Here is a 15,248-nt window from a genome sequence, read left to right on the forward strand (position 1 = left end):
ACCACTAACTGAATAAACCGTTAACATTCGCGGGCTCCTCTTCTCTCTCTTAGCCTCCACACAAACCAAATAAAAACTCATAGCCATAAGAAGAAAAGGAAAGAAGAGGAAGAAGAAAATACACTTTGAGCTGAGTTTTGATCATAAAGGCACATCTTTTGGCTTAAGAAAAAGTGTACTAGTTCCTCTCAAATTTCCCATTTCATTCTTTTAACTAGATTAACTTGGAAACAGAAGTTCCTTTTCTTTTTCTTTTTCCTGTTTTGCTCTCTCTATTTTGGGTTTGTACATGATCAATGGCTTCTTTAGTGTCTTCTCCATTTACCTTACCCAGTTCTAAGGTTGACCAACTTTCTTCTCTAGCCCAAAGACACCTTTTTCTTCATTCTTTCCTTCCCAAGAAGACCAATTTTTTTTATGGCAGCAGCTCAAAGGCTTCCCTGGGAGTGAAATGTGCTGTGATTGGCAATGGTCTTTTCACTCAAACCACCCCAGAAGTGCGTAGGATAGTTCCTGAGAAGAACCAAAGCCTGCCAACAGTTAAAATTGTGTATGTTGTGCTTGAAGCACAGTACCAATCATCTCTCTCTGCTGCCGTTAGAACTCTCAACAGCAACAACAAAGGTGCTGCTTTTGAAGTTGTGGGGTACTTGGTGGAGGAGCTTCGAGACGCATCCACTTACGAGACCTTCTGCAAGGACTTGGAAGATGCCAACATTTTCATTGGGTCACTGATTTTTGTGGAGGAGCTTGCCCTCAAGGTTAAGGCTGCTGTAGAGAAGGAAAGGGACAGGCTTGATGCAGTTTTGGTGTTCCCATCAATGCCTGAGGTGATGAGGCTGAACAAATTGGGGTCTTTCAGCATGTCTCAGCTTGGACAATCTAAGAGCCCCTTTTTCCAGCTCTTCAAGAAGAAGAAGCAGTCTTCAGCTGGGTTTGCTGACAGCATGTTGAAGCTGGTTAGGACTTTGCCAAAGGTGTTGAAGTACTTGCCAAGTGATAAGGCTCAGGATGCCAGGCTTTACATTCTGAGTCTGCAGTTTTGGCTTGGTGGATCACCTGATAATTTGCAAAACTTCCTCAAGATGATTTCGGGGTCTTATGTTCCGGCGTTGAAAGGGACAAAGATGGAGTACTCGGAGCCGGTTTTGTACTTGGACAGTGGAATTTGGCACCCTCTGGCTCCTTGTATGTATGATGATGTAAAGGAGTATTTGAATTGGTATGGAACCAGAAGGGATGCAAATGAGATGATAAAGAGTCCAAATGCGCCTGTAATTGGTTTGATTTTGCAGAGGAGCCACATTGTGACTGGGGATGATGGTCACTATGTGGCTGTGATCATGGAGCTTGAGGCCAAAGGTGCTAAGGTTATTCCAATTTTCGCTGGCGGGCTTGACTTTTCGGGGCCAGTGGAGAGGTTCTTGATTGATCCAATCACTAAGAAACCATTTGTGAATTCTGTTGTGTCACTTACTGGCTTTGCGCTTGTTGGAGGCCCTGCAAGGCAGGACCATCCAAGGGCAGTTGAGGCTTTGATGAAGCTAGATGTTCCTTACATTGTTGCAGTACCATTGGTGTTCCAAACAACAGAAGAGTGGCTGAACAGTACTTTGGGTTTGCATCCTATTCAGGTTGCTCTTCAAGTTGCCCTGCCAGAGCTAGATGGGGGCATGGAGCCTATAGTTTTTGCTGGTCGAGATCCTAAAACAGGTATTAAGAATAAAGATTCTTTCTTTTCTTTTTTTAGCTCCACCTGTCTGTAGAAGATACTTCGACGCTCAAGTCAGTAAGAACATAAAATATAGTGAGTATAGTGTAAAATATGAGTTAGGATTACTGCCTGTGAGTTGTTGTCTGTTGTTCCCCTTGTCTCAGTCTTAGTTGCCTCTTTATTCGAGTGACTGTTGTTTGAATAAAGATTCTTTCTTTCGAACTATTAAATTAACATTTTTTAGTTTGTGCTTGCTCATGCTTTTAGAAACATGTTTATCCAGTAAGTTTGCAATTTTGCTTGACAAGATTCACTATTGTTTGTTGTCTAATTGATTACATGTTTTCAGGAAAATCTCATGCTCTTCACAAAAGAGTGGAGCAGCTCTGCACCAGGGCAATAAAATGGGCTGAATTGAAAAGGAAAACAAAGGTATTTCGCAATTCTTAGTCATCATAAAAGTCAAATTTGCAGTTACAGTGAAATTTTAACTGAGCCTGCAAGATTCTGTGACATCTAACTGACAACCATCATGTTAACAACCTTTCTTTAACAGAAAATTTGAGGCTTGGAAGAGCAAAAATGATATTTAATTTGACCTGAATGAATGAGTATGTTGTAGCAGTCTAATTTTCATAATCTCATTAGTAACGAGGGATATCTGAAACGGAAGAAGAGACAGATAGAGAAAGGATTTACTGTAAATGAAAGGAAATGTCTGTTGTACAAGTTCCATCATTAAATCTCCTTCTTCCCTTTTTGTGAATGGAACTTTAATTATTTTGCCCAATATGCCTGTTTGGTTACCAGCTAAAATCACAGCACATGTTTGTTTCAGTATGATTGCAATTAATTTGGACACACTCTAATCACATTCAACGGACTAAAATCTATAGTAGTTGGAATTAGCAAAACATTTTCTTTTTGACATTTTATATTGTGGACTAATATTATGTTCATTGCATTCTTACCCTTTTCTTCATTTGCTATAGGAATGTATTTGATCCCCTTCTTTCATGTGTATTCATTATGAGGTTTTGTTTTTCACTGGTCTCAAAAAATCCAGTATTCTTATTTTTCCTCATTTCTCCTTGTGTAGTCTCTTCAACTTGTATGCATTTACGGAATTGTAAATCAAACTTAAGTTAATTTCCTAGTTGAATTTACAACATATTCTCATTTGATTTCTTGGAGAAGTTTGTAAATTTTCTTGATGAACTTTTTTACTCCCACAGGAAGAGAAGAAACTGGCAATCACTGTCTTCAGTTTCCCACCAGACAAAGGCAATGTAGGAACTGCAGCCTACCTTAACGTCTTCTCCTCCATTTTCTCTGTTCTAAAAGATCTTCAAAGAGATGGATACAATGTTGAGGGACTTCCAGAAACTTCAGAAGCTTTGATTGAAGAAGTAATACATGACAAAGAAGCACAATTCAGCAGCCCAAATCTGAACGTTGCATACAAAATGAATGTCCGAGAATACCAAAGTCTAACTCCCTATGCCACAGCATTAGAAGAAAACTGGGGAAAAGCTCCTGGGAATCTAAATTCAGATGGAGAGAATCTATTGGTTTATGGGAAACAATATGGTAATGTATTCATAGGTGTTCAACCCACATTTGGATATGAAGGTGATCCTATGCGGTTGCTTTTCTCCAAATCTGCAAGTCCTCATCATGGATTTGCAGCATATTACTCTTTTGTTGAGAAGATTTTCAAAGCTGATGCTGTTCTTCACTTTGGAACACATGGTTCCCTTGAATTCATGCCTGGAAAGCAGGTGGGAATGAGTGATGCATGTTATCCAGACAGTCTCATTGGGAACATTCCCAATATCTATTACTATGCTGCAAACAACCCTTCTGAGGCTACCATTGCAAAACGTAGGAGCTATGCAAATACCATTAGCTATCTGACTCCTCCAGCAGAAAATGCAGGACTCTACAAAGGTCTTAAGCAATTAAGTGAGCTCATCTCCTCATACCAGTCCCTCAAAGACACTGGTCGTGGACCACAGATTGTTAGCTCAATTATAAGCACAGCTAAACAGTGTAATCTTGACAAGGATGTGGAACTTCCAGATGAGGGTGAAGAGATCCCTGCCAAAGACAGAGACCTTGTGGTTGGAAAAGTGTATGCCAAGATCATGGAGATTGAGTCACGCCTGTTGCCTTGTGGACTGCATGTCATCGGGGAGCCACCCTCAGCCTTGGAAGCAGTAGCAACACTAGTGAACATAGCAGCACTTGATCGTCCTGAAGATGGTATTTCCTCTTTCCCATCTATACTAGCTGAGACTGTTGGAAGAAGCATAGAGGAAGTTTATAGAGGGAGTGACAAAGGAATACTAAAGGATGTAGAGCTTCTTCGGCAGATAACTGAAGCTTCACGTGGAGCAATCACTTCTTTTGTGGAGCGAACTACTAATAAGAAGGGTCAAGTGGTTGATGTAGCTGATAAACTCACCTCAATTCTTGGATTTGGCATAAATGAACCATGGGTTGATTACTTGTCAAACACCAAATTTTACCGAGCTGATAGGGAAAAGCTCAGAACTTTGTTCATGTTCTTGGGAGAATGTTTGAAGTTGGTTGTGGCTGACAATGAATTGGGAAGTTTGAAACAAGCCTTGGAGGGTAAGTATGTGGAGCCAGGACCTGGTGGTGATCCAATTAGAAATCCTAAAGTTTTACCAACAGGGAAGAATATTCATGCACTGGACCCACAATCTATTCCCACTACTGCAGCAATGCAAAGTGCCAAAATAGTGGTGGATAGATTGATTGAGAGGCAAAAAGCTGAAAATGGGGGAAAGTATCCTGAGACCATTGCACTTGTATTGTGGGGAACAGATAATATTAAGACATATGGAGAGTCCTTGGCTCAGGTCTTGTGGATGATCGGTGTGACACCTGTAGCTGATACATTTGGAAGGGTCAATCGGGTGGAACCTGTAAGTCTGGAAGAGCTTGGAAGGCCAAGGATTGATGTTGTTGTTAATTGCTCAGGAGTATTCAGGGACCTTTTCATCAATCAGGTATCACTTCTTTACCTTCTTATCCTAAAATGGACCTTTACTCCATTGATCTGCTCATATTCTATATTTTTTTTTCCCTTTAGATGAATCTTCTGGATAGAGCGGTGAAGATGGTTGCTGAATTGGATGAACCAGCAGAGCAAAACTTTGTGAAGAAGCATGCACTAGAACAAGCTGAAGCCCTTGGGATCGACATTAGAGAAGCAGCAACCAGGGTGTTCTCCAATGCATCAGGGTCCTACTCCTCAAACATAAACCTGGCAGTGGAGAATTCTTCATGGAACGATGAGAAGCAGCTCCAGGACATGTACCTTAGCCGAAAGTCTTTCGCTTTTGATTGTGATGCGCCTGGTGCAGGCATGACTGAAAAGAGAAAGGTCTTTGAGATGGCTCTGAGCACAGCAGATGCCACATTCCAAAACCTCGACTCTTCAGAAATCTCCCTCACTGATGTCAGTCATTACTTTGACTCAGATCCAACAAACCTGGTTCAAAATCTAAGGAAAGATGGGAAGAAGCCAAGTGCATACATTGCTGACACAACCACTGCTAATGCTCAGGTGAAAATTGTTACATAAATATCCATCCTATTTACATTATAGCCTGTTTGGACAAACTTCTCCATAAAGAGTTCTGGGAGAAAGAAAAACAAGTGAAGGGCTTCTCCATAAGTAAAAAAATTATAAGTTATATAGGAAATTTTTTACAGATAGCTTATGCAGATGTTCATTTGATTTTTTCTTCATATTTTTCTCTCATGGAAGTCTTTATAGAGAAATTTGTCCAAACACTAGGAATGTCAATGGTTCCATTTGACCTTTTTGGGGCCTTCCTTTGCAGGTGCGTACCCTCTCCGAGACTGTTCGACTTGATGCAAGAACCAAGCTATTGAACCCCAAGTGGTATGAAGGCATGTTGTCTAGTGGATATGAGGGTGTTCGTGAAATTGAGAAGAGGCTCACTAACACAGTTGGATGGAGTGCAACTTCAGGCCAAGTTGACAACTGGGTGTATGAAGAAGCCAACACAACTTTCATTCAAGATGAGGAAATGCTGAAGAAGCTAATGAGCACAAATCCAAACTCCTTTAGGAAGCTGGTGCAGACATTCTTGGAAGCCAATGGACGAGGTTACTGGGAGACTACAGAAGAAAGCATTGACAAGCTCAGGCAGTTGTACTCAGAAGTTGAAGACAAAATTGAAGGCATTGATCGTTGAAGTCATAATTGAGATGAATGCAGAGACATTTGCATGCCTTCTTTGTCTCTGGAGCTTCTTTCCCACACTGAATTGAAAGTTTTTGTCAATGCTTTCCTTTTAATGTGATTTTGCTCCTTTCTTCTTTTTCCCCTGCTGTGATTTTAATCATTTTCAGGGATCATGCTCCTTTGTGCAGTTGCAAACGCCAAACCAACATGTCAAATATAGCTTTCAATTTAAAATATAGAGAATGATTCCAATATATGGATTGCTCATGTTATACTAAAATTGTGTAAAACTGAGATTGATAATAAGTACAAACTTAATGAACATAACTACAGTAGAAGTCAAATACTCCTATTTTTGGTTAATGATGGGAAAACAGAACTCAAGTACTCCTTCCAATATAAGATACTTGTAATCAAGAAAATTAGTTAGTTTGTTAATTGTATTATCATTATTTATCTTTAGCTTGTTGTAGGAGATGTGAATGATTAATTTTGAGTATAAAAAATCTAAGCCAAACATACCTTCTAGAGTAGAGAAAAAAAAGTCATTATTTCACTTTTGAGTATATATATATATAAATTGCTTCAATAGGTAAACACCTCATTGACACACCTCATTGACATTCACCTTTTCTCTTTACTATTTTATATTACTTTTATATCACTTATCATACCTACACTTCTTTTATCTCTTTCTTTATTTTTGTCACATGCACCTACCTCTATCCCACATTCTTATAATATAATTTGGATATCTTATGAATAAATTAGTTGATAATTGTTTAAATATAAGTTCTAACTACTTTATTATCTTTTATTATATCTTCAATATGTTACTTCATCATCTTGATCAAGATCAAGATTATTGAAAAGTTTTTCCTTTAAAGATGTTTTGATGATAAAAAGGCTAAGATTATTGAAAAGTTTTTCCTTCAAGATGTTTTGATGATAAATAAACTAAATTTGTATTATGTCTTATAACTTGCTTGAATGTGCAAATCATGCATGTAAGGAGAATTTTATCTAAATTAAGTAGCATGAATAATCATTGCCTTGACATAATTTTTTAAGTATTTTAAAAAATAATTTAAAAATACTTAATGAATATTTTAATCAATTACTTTTTATAACAATCGATTATCTTAAATTAGATAATGTATTAAGATAGGTGTCTTTTGAGACCACAAACTGACAGAAGAACAGATTGACGAAATTGCAAATGGGTTGGAACAAAGCATGCAGAAGTTCATTTGGGTTTCTGAGAGAGTAGAAGGCATGGGCTTGTTGTGAGGGAGTGGCACCCAAATTAGAAATTTTGCTCCACTTTTCATCAGGGTGCTTTATGAATCATTATGGATGGAACTTCTGCTTAGAGAGTATCACCAATGGCTGCATGGCCTATGCACTCTGAGCAGTCAAGAAACACAGTTTTGAAGACAGGTGGTCAAGGTTGGTTTGGTTGTGAAGGATGGACACAAAAGAATGCTTTGGTTCGTGCTTCGGTTGTTGAAAATGCTGTCGGCAGATCGATGGAAAGAAAGGTGATGAAATGAGAGAGAGCAGTGAACCTTAAAATGTCATCAATAGGTCCATGGATGAAGGTGGAGTTTCTCTCATGAAAATGGATTATTTCATTGCTCACATCAATAAATAGCTTTATCAATTGATATTAGTGTGCTTCCTGGTTGAATATGACAGAATGTAACGGTTCATGTAGGTAGTGCAAAACATATGATCGGCATGCTAAGACATTTTGCAGAGTTCTTGTTTAGATGTAGTATATCAGACACGCTTCAAGTTGATGCGAAAAAAAAATCTCTTAATGGAGAGCTTGCATTGCAATATTGAATACAAATACATTTCATTTCATTTTTCACAAAAGAGGAGGGGAAAAAATAAGGAATGATACATTTTTCTGTGGAAGAAATCTACACAATAAAGGGGAGGGGAAAAGAGAAGGGTTAAAAACCCACCCAAGAAACAAAAATACTGTGTAACACTGTTTTTGATTAAAAAGAGATCGTGAAGGAGTGCTATTCAAGTGTTACATGTTTCTTGCGTCCTCTCTGGTCATGTAGTATCAAGAAGAAAGAGTTCAACTTTCAAACTAACTCCATAAGAAGTGGATCCCCTTCTGCCATTATTCTGATAAGCTTTATAAAGTCTTGCTCACTCGATACGCTCCATGGATGAACAGCAGGGACTTTGGCCGAATAAAGAGTGGAGGAATTAGCAGGAGGATTTTGCTTGTAGATCATTGAATCAAGAACAGGGTCAAAATTCTGAGGAGAATCTAGGGAGACAAAGAACATAGGTATTGCAACCTTCTGATGGATCTCCAGATTGCCCACAAGGCTAACAAGCTCAACAAAATCACTGACAAGGCGCTGAGGAACATAAAACACCTCAGAACTGCATAATAAAAGGTTCTTGTCATTGTCACTTGTTTCTTTGTAACTGACTTGAAAGTGAGCTGGCATCGTGCTAACAATCTTCTGTACCATGCTTGCTTGTTGTGATAACCAATCAGAGCTATCACCATTGGTTATTACAGAAGACCAAGACTCCGACACCTGAATCCCAGTAACTTTGTTAATGGTCAGAGAGAAAAGAGCTACACCACCTTTTAAAGTAAATTGACTAAGAGTAGGAGAAATAGCATGAACAAAAGACATTAAAACATGGATTCAATTCTGATCAAGTTAATGGCATAAAAGTATGTTAGAATTTGAATATAATATCACAAACAGTATGTTAGAATAATAGTGTCCAACAAATGAAAAACTTCACAGTATCAATAAATTAAAGAGTAAATAATCGTCACAGTCCTTAACTGTAAGTGTTGGTCACTTTAGTATTTGACTATACAAAATCCTTCCTTTCTAGTACTTGACTTAATAAAAAGTCATTTGTTTCTTCTTTTCCACAGTCATTTACACTAAACCAAACAGACCTAAAGTAAATGATGCTTGTGTCAAGAACTAAGGGTCTGTTTGAGTAAACATTCCCATAAACAATTTTAAGAGATGAAAATAAGAAGAAAAAAATGAATAAACTTCTCAAGCTAAAACTAACTTATACATGAAGAAATAAATCTAATTTTCAAGAGGCTAATGAAAAGTTCCTTGAAACAGACGAATGCCTACTATTTTACAGATTAGAATGAGGTTCGCTACTCCAGATTAAAATTTTTTTTATTAAAATATTTGCACATGCATTCGTAATAAGGGTCAATAAGCCCTTACAATATCAATTTTGGGAGGATTTAGTACGGGTAGAATTTCAATCATGCAAAAATAAGAGTCCACACTTGGGATGAGAGGAACAAAACAACAATACCTTATTAGTGATCCACAGTTTAGTTTTATCTGCTTGTAGTAAGTTCCAGTAATTAAGAATGGTATTATCCTGTACGAACAAAAATCCTTCTGCACTGCTAAACTGATCAAAAATTTTGGGCATGTACCTGAACCAAACAGTCCAATATTTAACAGTCAATCTCTTTTCAAATTCTCATGATTAACTGAAAAAGTTTAAAGAGTTAGAAACAAATGCTTCACAGTGTAGAGCAAGTAATATTTCTAACTTTCCTCTTCCAAAAGCTTCCATTGCTACACAGGCTACAAAACATCTCTCACACTAATACTAACATGTTTAAAGTGAAGGAAAGTTCTGTTCTGCTTTGATATAAGCAATTTATCTGTATGTTACTTCACCAAACAGCCAATGACCCAAAGCAATTACTTGAGATGATTTCATTTCTTTTTAACAAACTTCAGTCTTTTATTGCCACTCAATCTTTACTCTTAGTGATAAAAGAGAACCATCTCAGGTAATCGTGAAAGGCCAGTATTAAGATTCAGAATCTACAGGACAAAATACAAGACACCAATTATAATTTAACAGTAGGGAGAAATGTAAAACATAACCAGACTTACCTGTATGCATAGTCCAAATGACCCTCCTCTACAACAAGATCTACATCCTTCTTTTCTGACAAAATAACTACAGATCTGAATATCCTTCCATAAAGCAACCTCCATTCAAGGGCGGTTCGTTCCACCGGTCCATTGCAATGCATTATAAGCACAACATTCCCGAAAGTTTTCCTCCATCTGATCAAATTAGCAATCTCATAATTCACAGATCCTGTTTCTTCAACGCCAAGATGCACTGATGGCAACTTTTGTGGTACAAACTCTTTGCGATCTCCATGACCAATATTTGGCCTTGGCCGTCCCAACTCCAACGACATCAACCTCGGCTGCTGATACCCAACAGCCAACAAATCCTGCAGCCAAGCAGCAGTAAGCTTCACATCCTTCTCAGTCCAAAATCCCTCCTCTGCCATTTCAAAGCTCAAATCCAAAATCTTCTCAAACAACCTATGCTTATCCGACCGCCACAAAACCAAATAATCAATCAACCTTCCAACATTCACATGAAGATCCTTCTCTTCTGAAAAGGGATAAGCCTCAATCCTGTCATACCTATGGACCGTTGGAGGGTAAACCGCAACATACCCACCAACTTCCCAAAGCAGCCTCTGCCCCCAGTAACCCCTCAACACATCAGAAGCCATCGTGCTGACTGACACCGGTAGCATCAAGGCCCAGAACGCTGGTGAATGGTACATCGTGTTAAAAGAATTCACCGGCACCATCACACCTTGCGGCAGCGCCACCTTCGGCGCATGTTCATCGAACCTCACATCAAACGCCTCCAAAGTGGACTTCCGGGTGAAGTAAAACACTGAATCTACATCCGGCAGGCCATTTGAAATCCCCTGCTGAATAAACTGCTTCCCTCCAAAAACCTGAGTGTAAAACTCCTCATGCCCAATCTCCCCTACATTCTCCAAAGGCAAACCTCTAGGCCAAACCGAACGCTGCCCAAAATGCACATAAGGGTTCACAACGGTTCGATTCGGGTTATCGTGACTGTACTGCAACAAAACCTCTTGCCTAGCACCTTCCCCTACTAGCTCCACATCAAAATGCTTACCCAAATCATCATCTATCACCTCCCCTCTATCATCAGCGTCAAAAATCTTCTTAGCACCATGCTGAATCGCAAACAAATAACCCACACTCTTTCTAACATACGAATCATAAGGAAGGTAATCCACAACCCTAAACCCCAAATTGACCTGTTCCTCCAGGGACAAAAAGATCGCACCTTTCAGGCTCCAATCCGACGGCGTTTTCGACCCACCAACCGCCACCACCTGCCACCCCTTTAGCTTCACAAGCCGCCTAAGCGCGTCGCTCGGGTACCCCAACACCGACACCACGATCCACTTCTCCGACCGGAAGTTCGCGAACTTCGAGGTCTTGTCCGCGATCGGCGCGATCGCGTTCCACTCCACGCGCGGGTACGCGATCCGCTCGAGCTCCTGCGCCTGCTTCTGGAAGCAGAGCAGCGCCGCAGTGTCGCCGACGTTGCGGAGGAAGAAAACGGCGGCGACGGTCACGACGAGGAGCACCACGGCCACGATCCTGACGAGGTTGTCAGAGACCCAGGCGGAGAAATCGAGGCTCTTGGTGGCAGCCAGCGCCGCCGTCCGCGTTTTGGGCTTCTGATTCAGTGATTTTGGAAGTACACGCTGATCTTGGACCATCATTGAGCTTGGGTGTTGAATTCAATCGAACCTTCCCCCGAATGTGCCTTCGTATTGACTTGAGCTGAACACCTTTCAACTCTTTCTTTTTCCTCTGAATTGAAACATAGAATGTTGCTGGTAAGTTTGTTTTGGGGTTTCGGTTTGGGAGTTTAAGTTTTGTTTAAGGTTGTGGTTGCCGACAGACAGGTATGTGTGTGTCGGTTCCTTAAGCTTCAATACAAGTGCAGGTAGTTTGGTAGAGTGGAATCTTCTTCTGGTTCAGTAGTAACATCTTCTTTTTATTTTATTCATTTCTTATCCTTTTTTTTCTGTGGCTTGCTGTTGCAAAATGGACTCATTAGGTAATACTTTACGTTAGGGTATTCATTGGATTTGAAACTTCCTATTATAATGCTTTTCATTCATTATCAGATCTGCCATGTCAATACCTTTTCTAGATAACATCATCACATTTTCGCCAATTTAAATTTATATTTTTTCACTCATTGCTAAAATTCTTTTTAACATTTAGCATAACCACAAACTAACAAGGTGTTCTTACACCAATTTAGCACTTGTTAACCCTTTATCAGTTGAATAAAGTGATTCCTTTATTACTTTTAATAACACTATGATATGATTCATAGATTTTTTATTAGCTTGAAAAATTAGTTTCTGTTGATCCAAAAATGAAAAATGGGTATGGTGGGAAGCTTAGTTAAGCAGTCTATTTCCATCCAATCAATGCTTTGCCATGAGCACTAACAAGTTTCCAAACAAGTGGCATGTGCCTATGACAAAGGCAAAAGCCTTTGATGTTGGATGTTTAGTTTGGAGAGGACTCAAATGCTATCAAGACATTCCATTAAACATCTTTTTTTATTTTTTATTTTGTATGTGTGATGCATATTTATTGATAAAAAAGTAATAAGAGATATTTAAAAGTGAATTATTATTTTGTGAATATTGACAAATTTGTATCTCATAAGAAACTTTCATTGAAATAAAAGTAATTTGATGGGATTCTTGGAATTAAGAACGTATAAAAATTTTAGGTTAAACAAATTTACATGTACATAAAAAGTTGTCAAAATGTAGATTCTTAGAAAACTTTACAGTTATAACATAACTTCTAAATAAGTTATTTGAGTGAACAATACATAAATTTTTAACTTTTTTTTATTCAAAAAGTGATAAAATAACATTTCTAACATAATGATAAGAAAGTGATACAATATTCAAAAAGTGTATCAATAACATGGAGAATGTATTAAAAATGAAGGTTAATTCTGTGCACCAACATTTATTTTAAAATTCCAAACTTTCCTTGTTACCTTTATTTTAAATTAAAAAAATAGAGGAGCTCTTCTACAATGTTGGAGGCAAAGGTGGTGGTGGAGGTCAAGTTACTATTAGGTGTAGTGAAGTTAATTTTTTTCAAGTAGACATTTCTGTTTTCATGTGATGGTTGAAGCTGCAAATGGTTTAAAGCTGTTTTTGGATATCGAGATCTAAAGAGTGAATGTAGATATCCGAAAGTATGTAATGTACATTCTAGATTCTCCCATTCAAAATGAGAAAAAAAAACTTTTGGATCTTGAAGTCTTAAAAATTTCTTGTGTGTCCAAATAAAACTGTGAATGATCATATATGGAAGACACATCTCAGTTCTGAACTTGCATATCCGAAACTGTCTTATTTGTATTATTTGTATTATGAACATAAATATTGAAAAAGTTAAGGATAAAATAGACATTTCATTTCATTTCATGTGCAGATGTTGTGAAGATTGGTATAGGAAGAATTAGCCAAAAAAATGAATTGTAGCAACAGATCATACGGAATTTTTTTAGATTGGGCTAATTTTGGATAAAGCCCGTTAGAGGGTTGGATGATTGGGCCTAGATGTGCCCAAACTCATTGTAAGAGGGCAGTTTCTTCCTGCACCCCTACATTTTTCTTCCTGCACCCCTACAATGTTATGTAAAGACCAAATTGTCCCTATTATTTTTTAAAAACCCTAAAATGCACTTGAACTGTATTTATTCTTTTGCATTATGGATTATGGAATCCGAAAAAATTTCGGATTGGCACTTCCGGTAAAATTTCGGATCCATCAATCCATAATTCAAAATATGCATTTCACATTCAAAAATCCATCATTCAAAAAAAGCATTCTGGATCTACCAATCCGTAACAGAAATATGCATTCTGGATTCTGAAATCCGTAATTCAGAAAAAAGCATTCCGGATCATGAATCCGTAACAGAATTAGGCTTCCAGATTCAGCAATCCGAAAATCAATAATTTATGCAAAAATTGCTTCCGAAACACCCCCTCATCCGGAAAAAAAAATATTCAGTTTCGGATTGATGAATCCGTAGCATACTCCCAGATCCCTATTTCCGGTAACCACGGTGTCATTTTTCAAGTAAAAGATTAAGGTCAGTTTTGGGATTTAGAAAATTGTGGGGGTATAGAAAGAAAAATGTAGGGGTGCAGGAAGAAGAAGCCTTGTAAGAGACCCGGTCTGTAAGTTTTTATTTGTTTAAAAAGAATGAAGGTGAAATTTTTAAACTGAAGAAAAATGAGTAGATGAAATTTAATTATTTATATTTAAAATAAACAATTTATACATATTTTTATTTTATTTTCAACCTAAAAACATTATGTTAATATCATATTTTTTATCTATTTCTTTTATCCGATCAAAACATAAAACTCATACCTTTCATGAAAATTATTAGTACATCTTTAGTTTCACCATTGAATTTTTATAATATATTAAAATAATAATTAACATGATCTCAGAAAATGAATTTTATTCAAAAACAAATTTTAATAGAACTAATACAAATGCCCACTCAAGATACGTCAATCAAATATCTTTATTGACTAAAAAGGAGTTAGTAAAAAGCGATACCTTACTTTATTGAAAAAAAAATATAGTTTCGGTTCCTAAAAGGTTTACATATTTTATATTTGCTTCTTAATATTTTTTTTATTTATTTTTAGTTTCTATTTATTTTATTTTATATATGATATTTGTCATTATATTACATATACTAATATGATATATTTTAATGTTAGAGAGTATATAAATTATTATGATAAAAAATTAAAAATAAAATAGAAATCCAAAAATATTTATAAAATTACTTTAATAAATAAATCAACAATAAAATACAAATAAATGTTTTTTCAAGGATCAAATACAAAACCTATAAATATTTCAAAGATCAAAAGTCAAGAAAAAATAAATTAGGGACTAAATAGAAAATTGAAACAAATTTCATGCTCGAAAACAAATTTTAGTAAAAAAGCAAAAGATTTTTAGTAGGCATTATCTTCGAGGATTGTGGGTCTATTCGCCTCCGTTTTATAATCTAAGATCATTGAAATATGGTATAAAAAAGAAAGATTTGATAGTTTTGATATTTTTAAAGATTTTATAGAATTGGTACCACACGAACTCTTTAAAAATATATTTTTATAATATTATTATTATTTTAGTGTACCAATTCTATCATACTTTAATCAACGAACAAACCATTTAAAAATACACTTTTATAATATCATTTCTTTACACAAGAGTTAAGGTAATTTTGATATGGAAAAATTGCAGGTTGATTAAAATATGTTTTCATGTTTTATAAAAAATAATTTATTTTCTTGAGAAAGGTTTG

At 36.9% G+C, this 15,248-nt stretch overlaps 2 protein-coding genes across 2 annotated transcripts; one reads left to right on the top strand and one right to left on the bottom strand.

The window, feature by feature from the left end:
* Positions 1 to 6,214, top strand: GUN5 (magnesium-chelatase subunit chlH, chloroplast, putative / Mg-protoporphyrin IX chelatase, putative (CHLH)). The gene is made up of 5 exons (XM_068638012.2): positions 1 to 1,713; positions 2,064 to 2,146; positions 2,950 to 4,752; positions 4,836 to 5,312; positions 5,593 to 6,214. Exons 1-5 carry the CDS (start codon positions 297 to 299, stop codon positions 5,968 to 5,970), a joined length of 4,158 nt encoding a protein of 1,385 aa, XP_068494113.2. The 5' UTR covers positions 1 to 296; the 3' UTR covers positions 5,971 to 6,214.
* Positions 6,215 to 7,758: 1,544 nt separating this feature from the next.
* On the bottom strand, positions 7,759 to 12,022 carry LOC137830569 (putative glycosyltransferase STELLO1). The gene is made up of 3 exons (XM_068638000.1): positions 9,899 to 12,022; positions 9,300 to 9,426; positions 7,759 to 8,533 (listed from the first exon to the last, which is right to left on the bottom strand). Exons 1-3 carry the CDS (start codon positions 11,581 to 11,583, stop codon positions 8,063 to 8,065), a joined length of 2,283 nt encoding a protein of 760 aa, XP_068494101.1. The 5' UTR covers positions 11,584 to 12,022; the 3' UTR covers positions 7,759 to 8,062.
* Between the last annotated feature and the right edge of the window lie 3,226 nt (positions 12,023 to 15,248).

The sequence above is a fragment of the Phaseolus vulgaris genome, chromosome 7 (genome assembly GCF_051622355.1).
Source record: "Phaseolus vulgaris cultivar YP4 chromosome 7, ASM5162235v1, whole genome shotgun sequence".
Classification (NCBI taxonomy): domain Eukaryota; kingdom Viridiplantae; phylum Streptophyta; class Magnoliopsida; order Fabales; family Fabaceae; genus Phaseolus; species Phaseolus vulgaris.

Excerpts from the sequence above, each read along its gene's own strand:
- GUN5 (XM_068638012.2), top strand. The coding sequence starts at position 297 with ATGGCTTCTTTAGTGTCTTCTCCATTTACCTTACCCAGTTCTAAGGTT. Across the intron at positions 1,714-2,063 it reads TGGTCGAGATCCTAAAACAG|GAAAATCTCATGCTCTTCAC; the intron begins GTATTAAGAATA and ends ACATGTTTTCAG. Across the intron at positions 4,753-4,835 it reads GGGACCTTTTCATCAATCAG|ATGAATCTTCTGGATAGAGC; the intron begins GTATCACTTCTT and ends TTTTCCCTTTAG.
- LOC137830569 (XM_068638000.1), bottom strand. The coding sequence starts at position 11,583 with ATGATGGTCCAAGATCAGCGTGTACTTCCAAAATCACTGAATCAGAAG. Across the intron at positions 9,427-9,898 it reads CATTTGGACTATGCATACAG|GTACATGCCCAAAATTTTTG; the intron begins GTAAGTCTGGTT and ends TGTTTGGTTCAG. Across the intron at positions 8,534-9,299 it reads AACTGTGGATCACTAATAAG|GTGTCGGAGTCTTGGTCTTC; the intron begins GTATTGTTGTTT and ends ACTGGGATTCAG.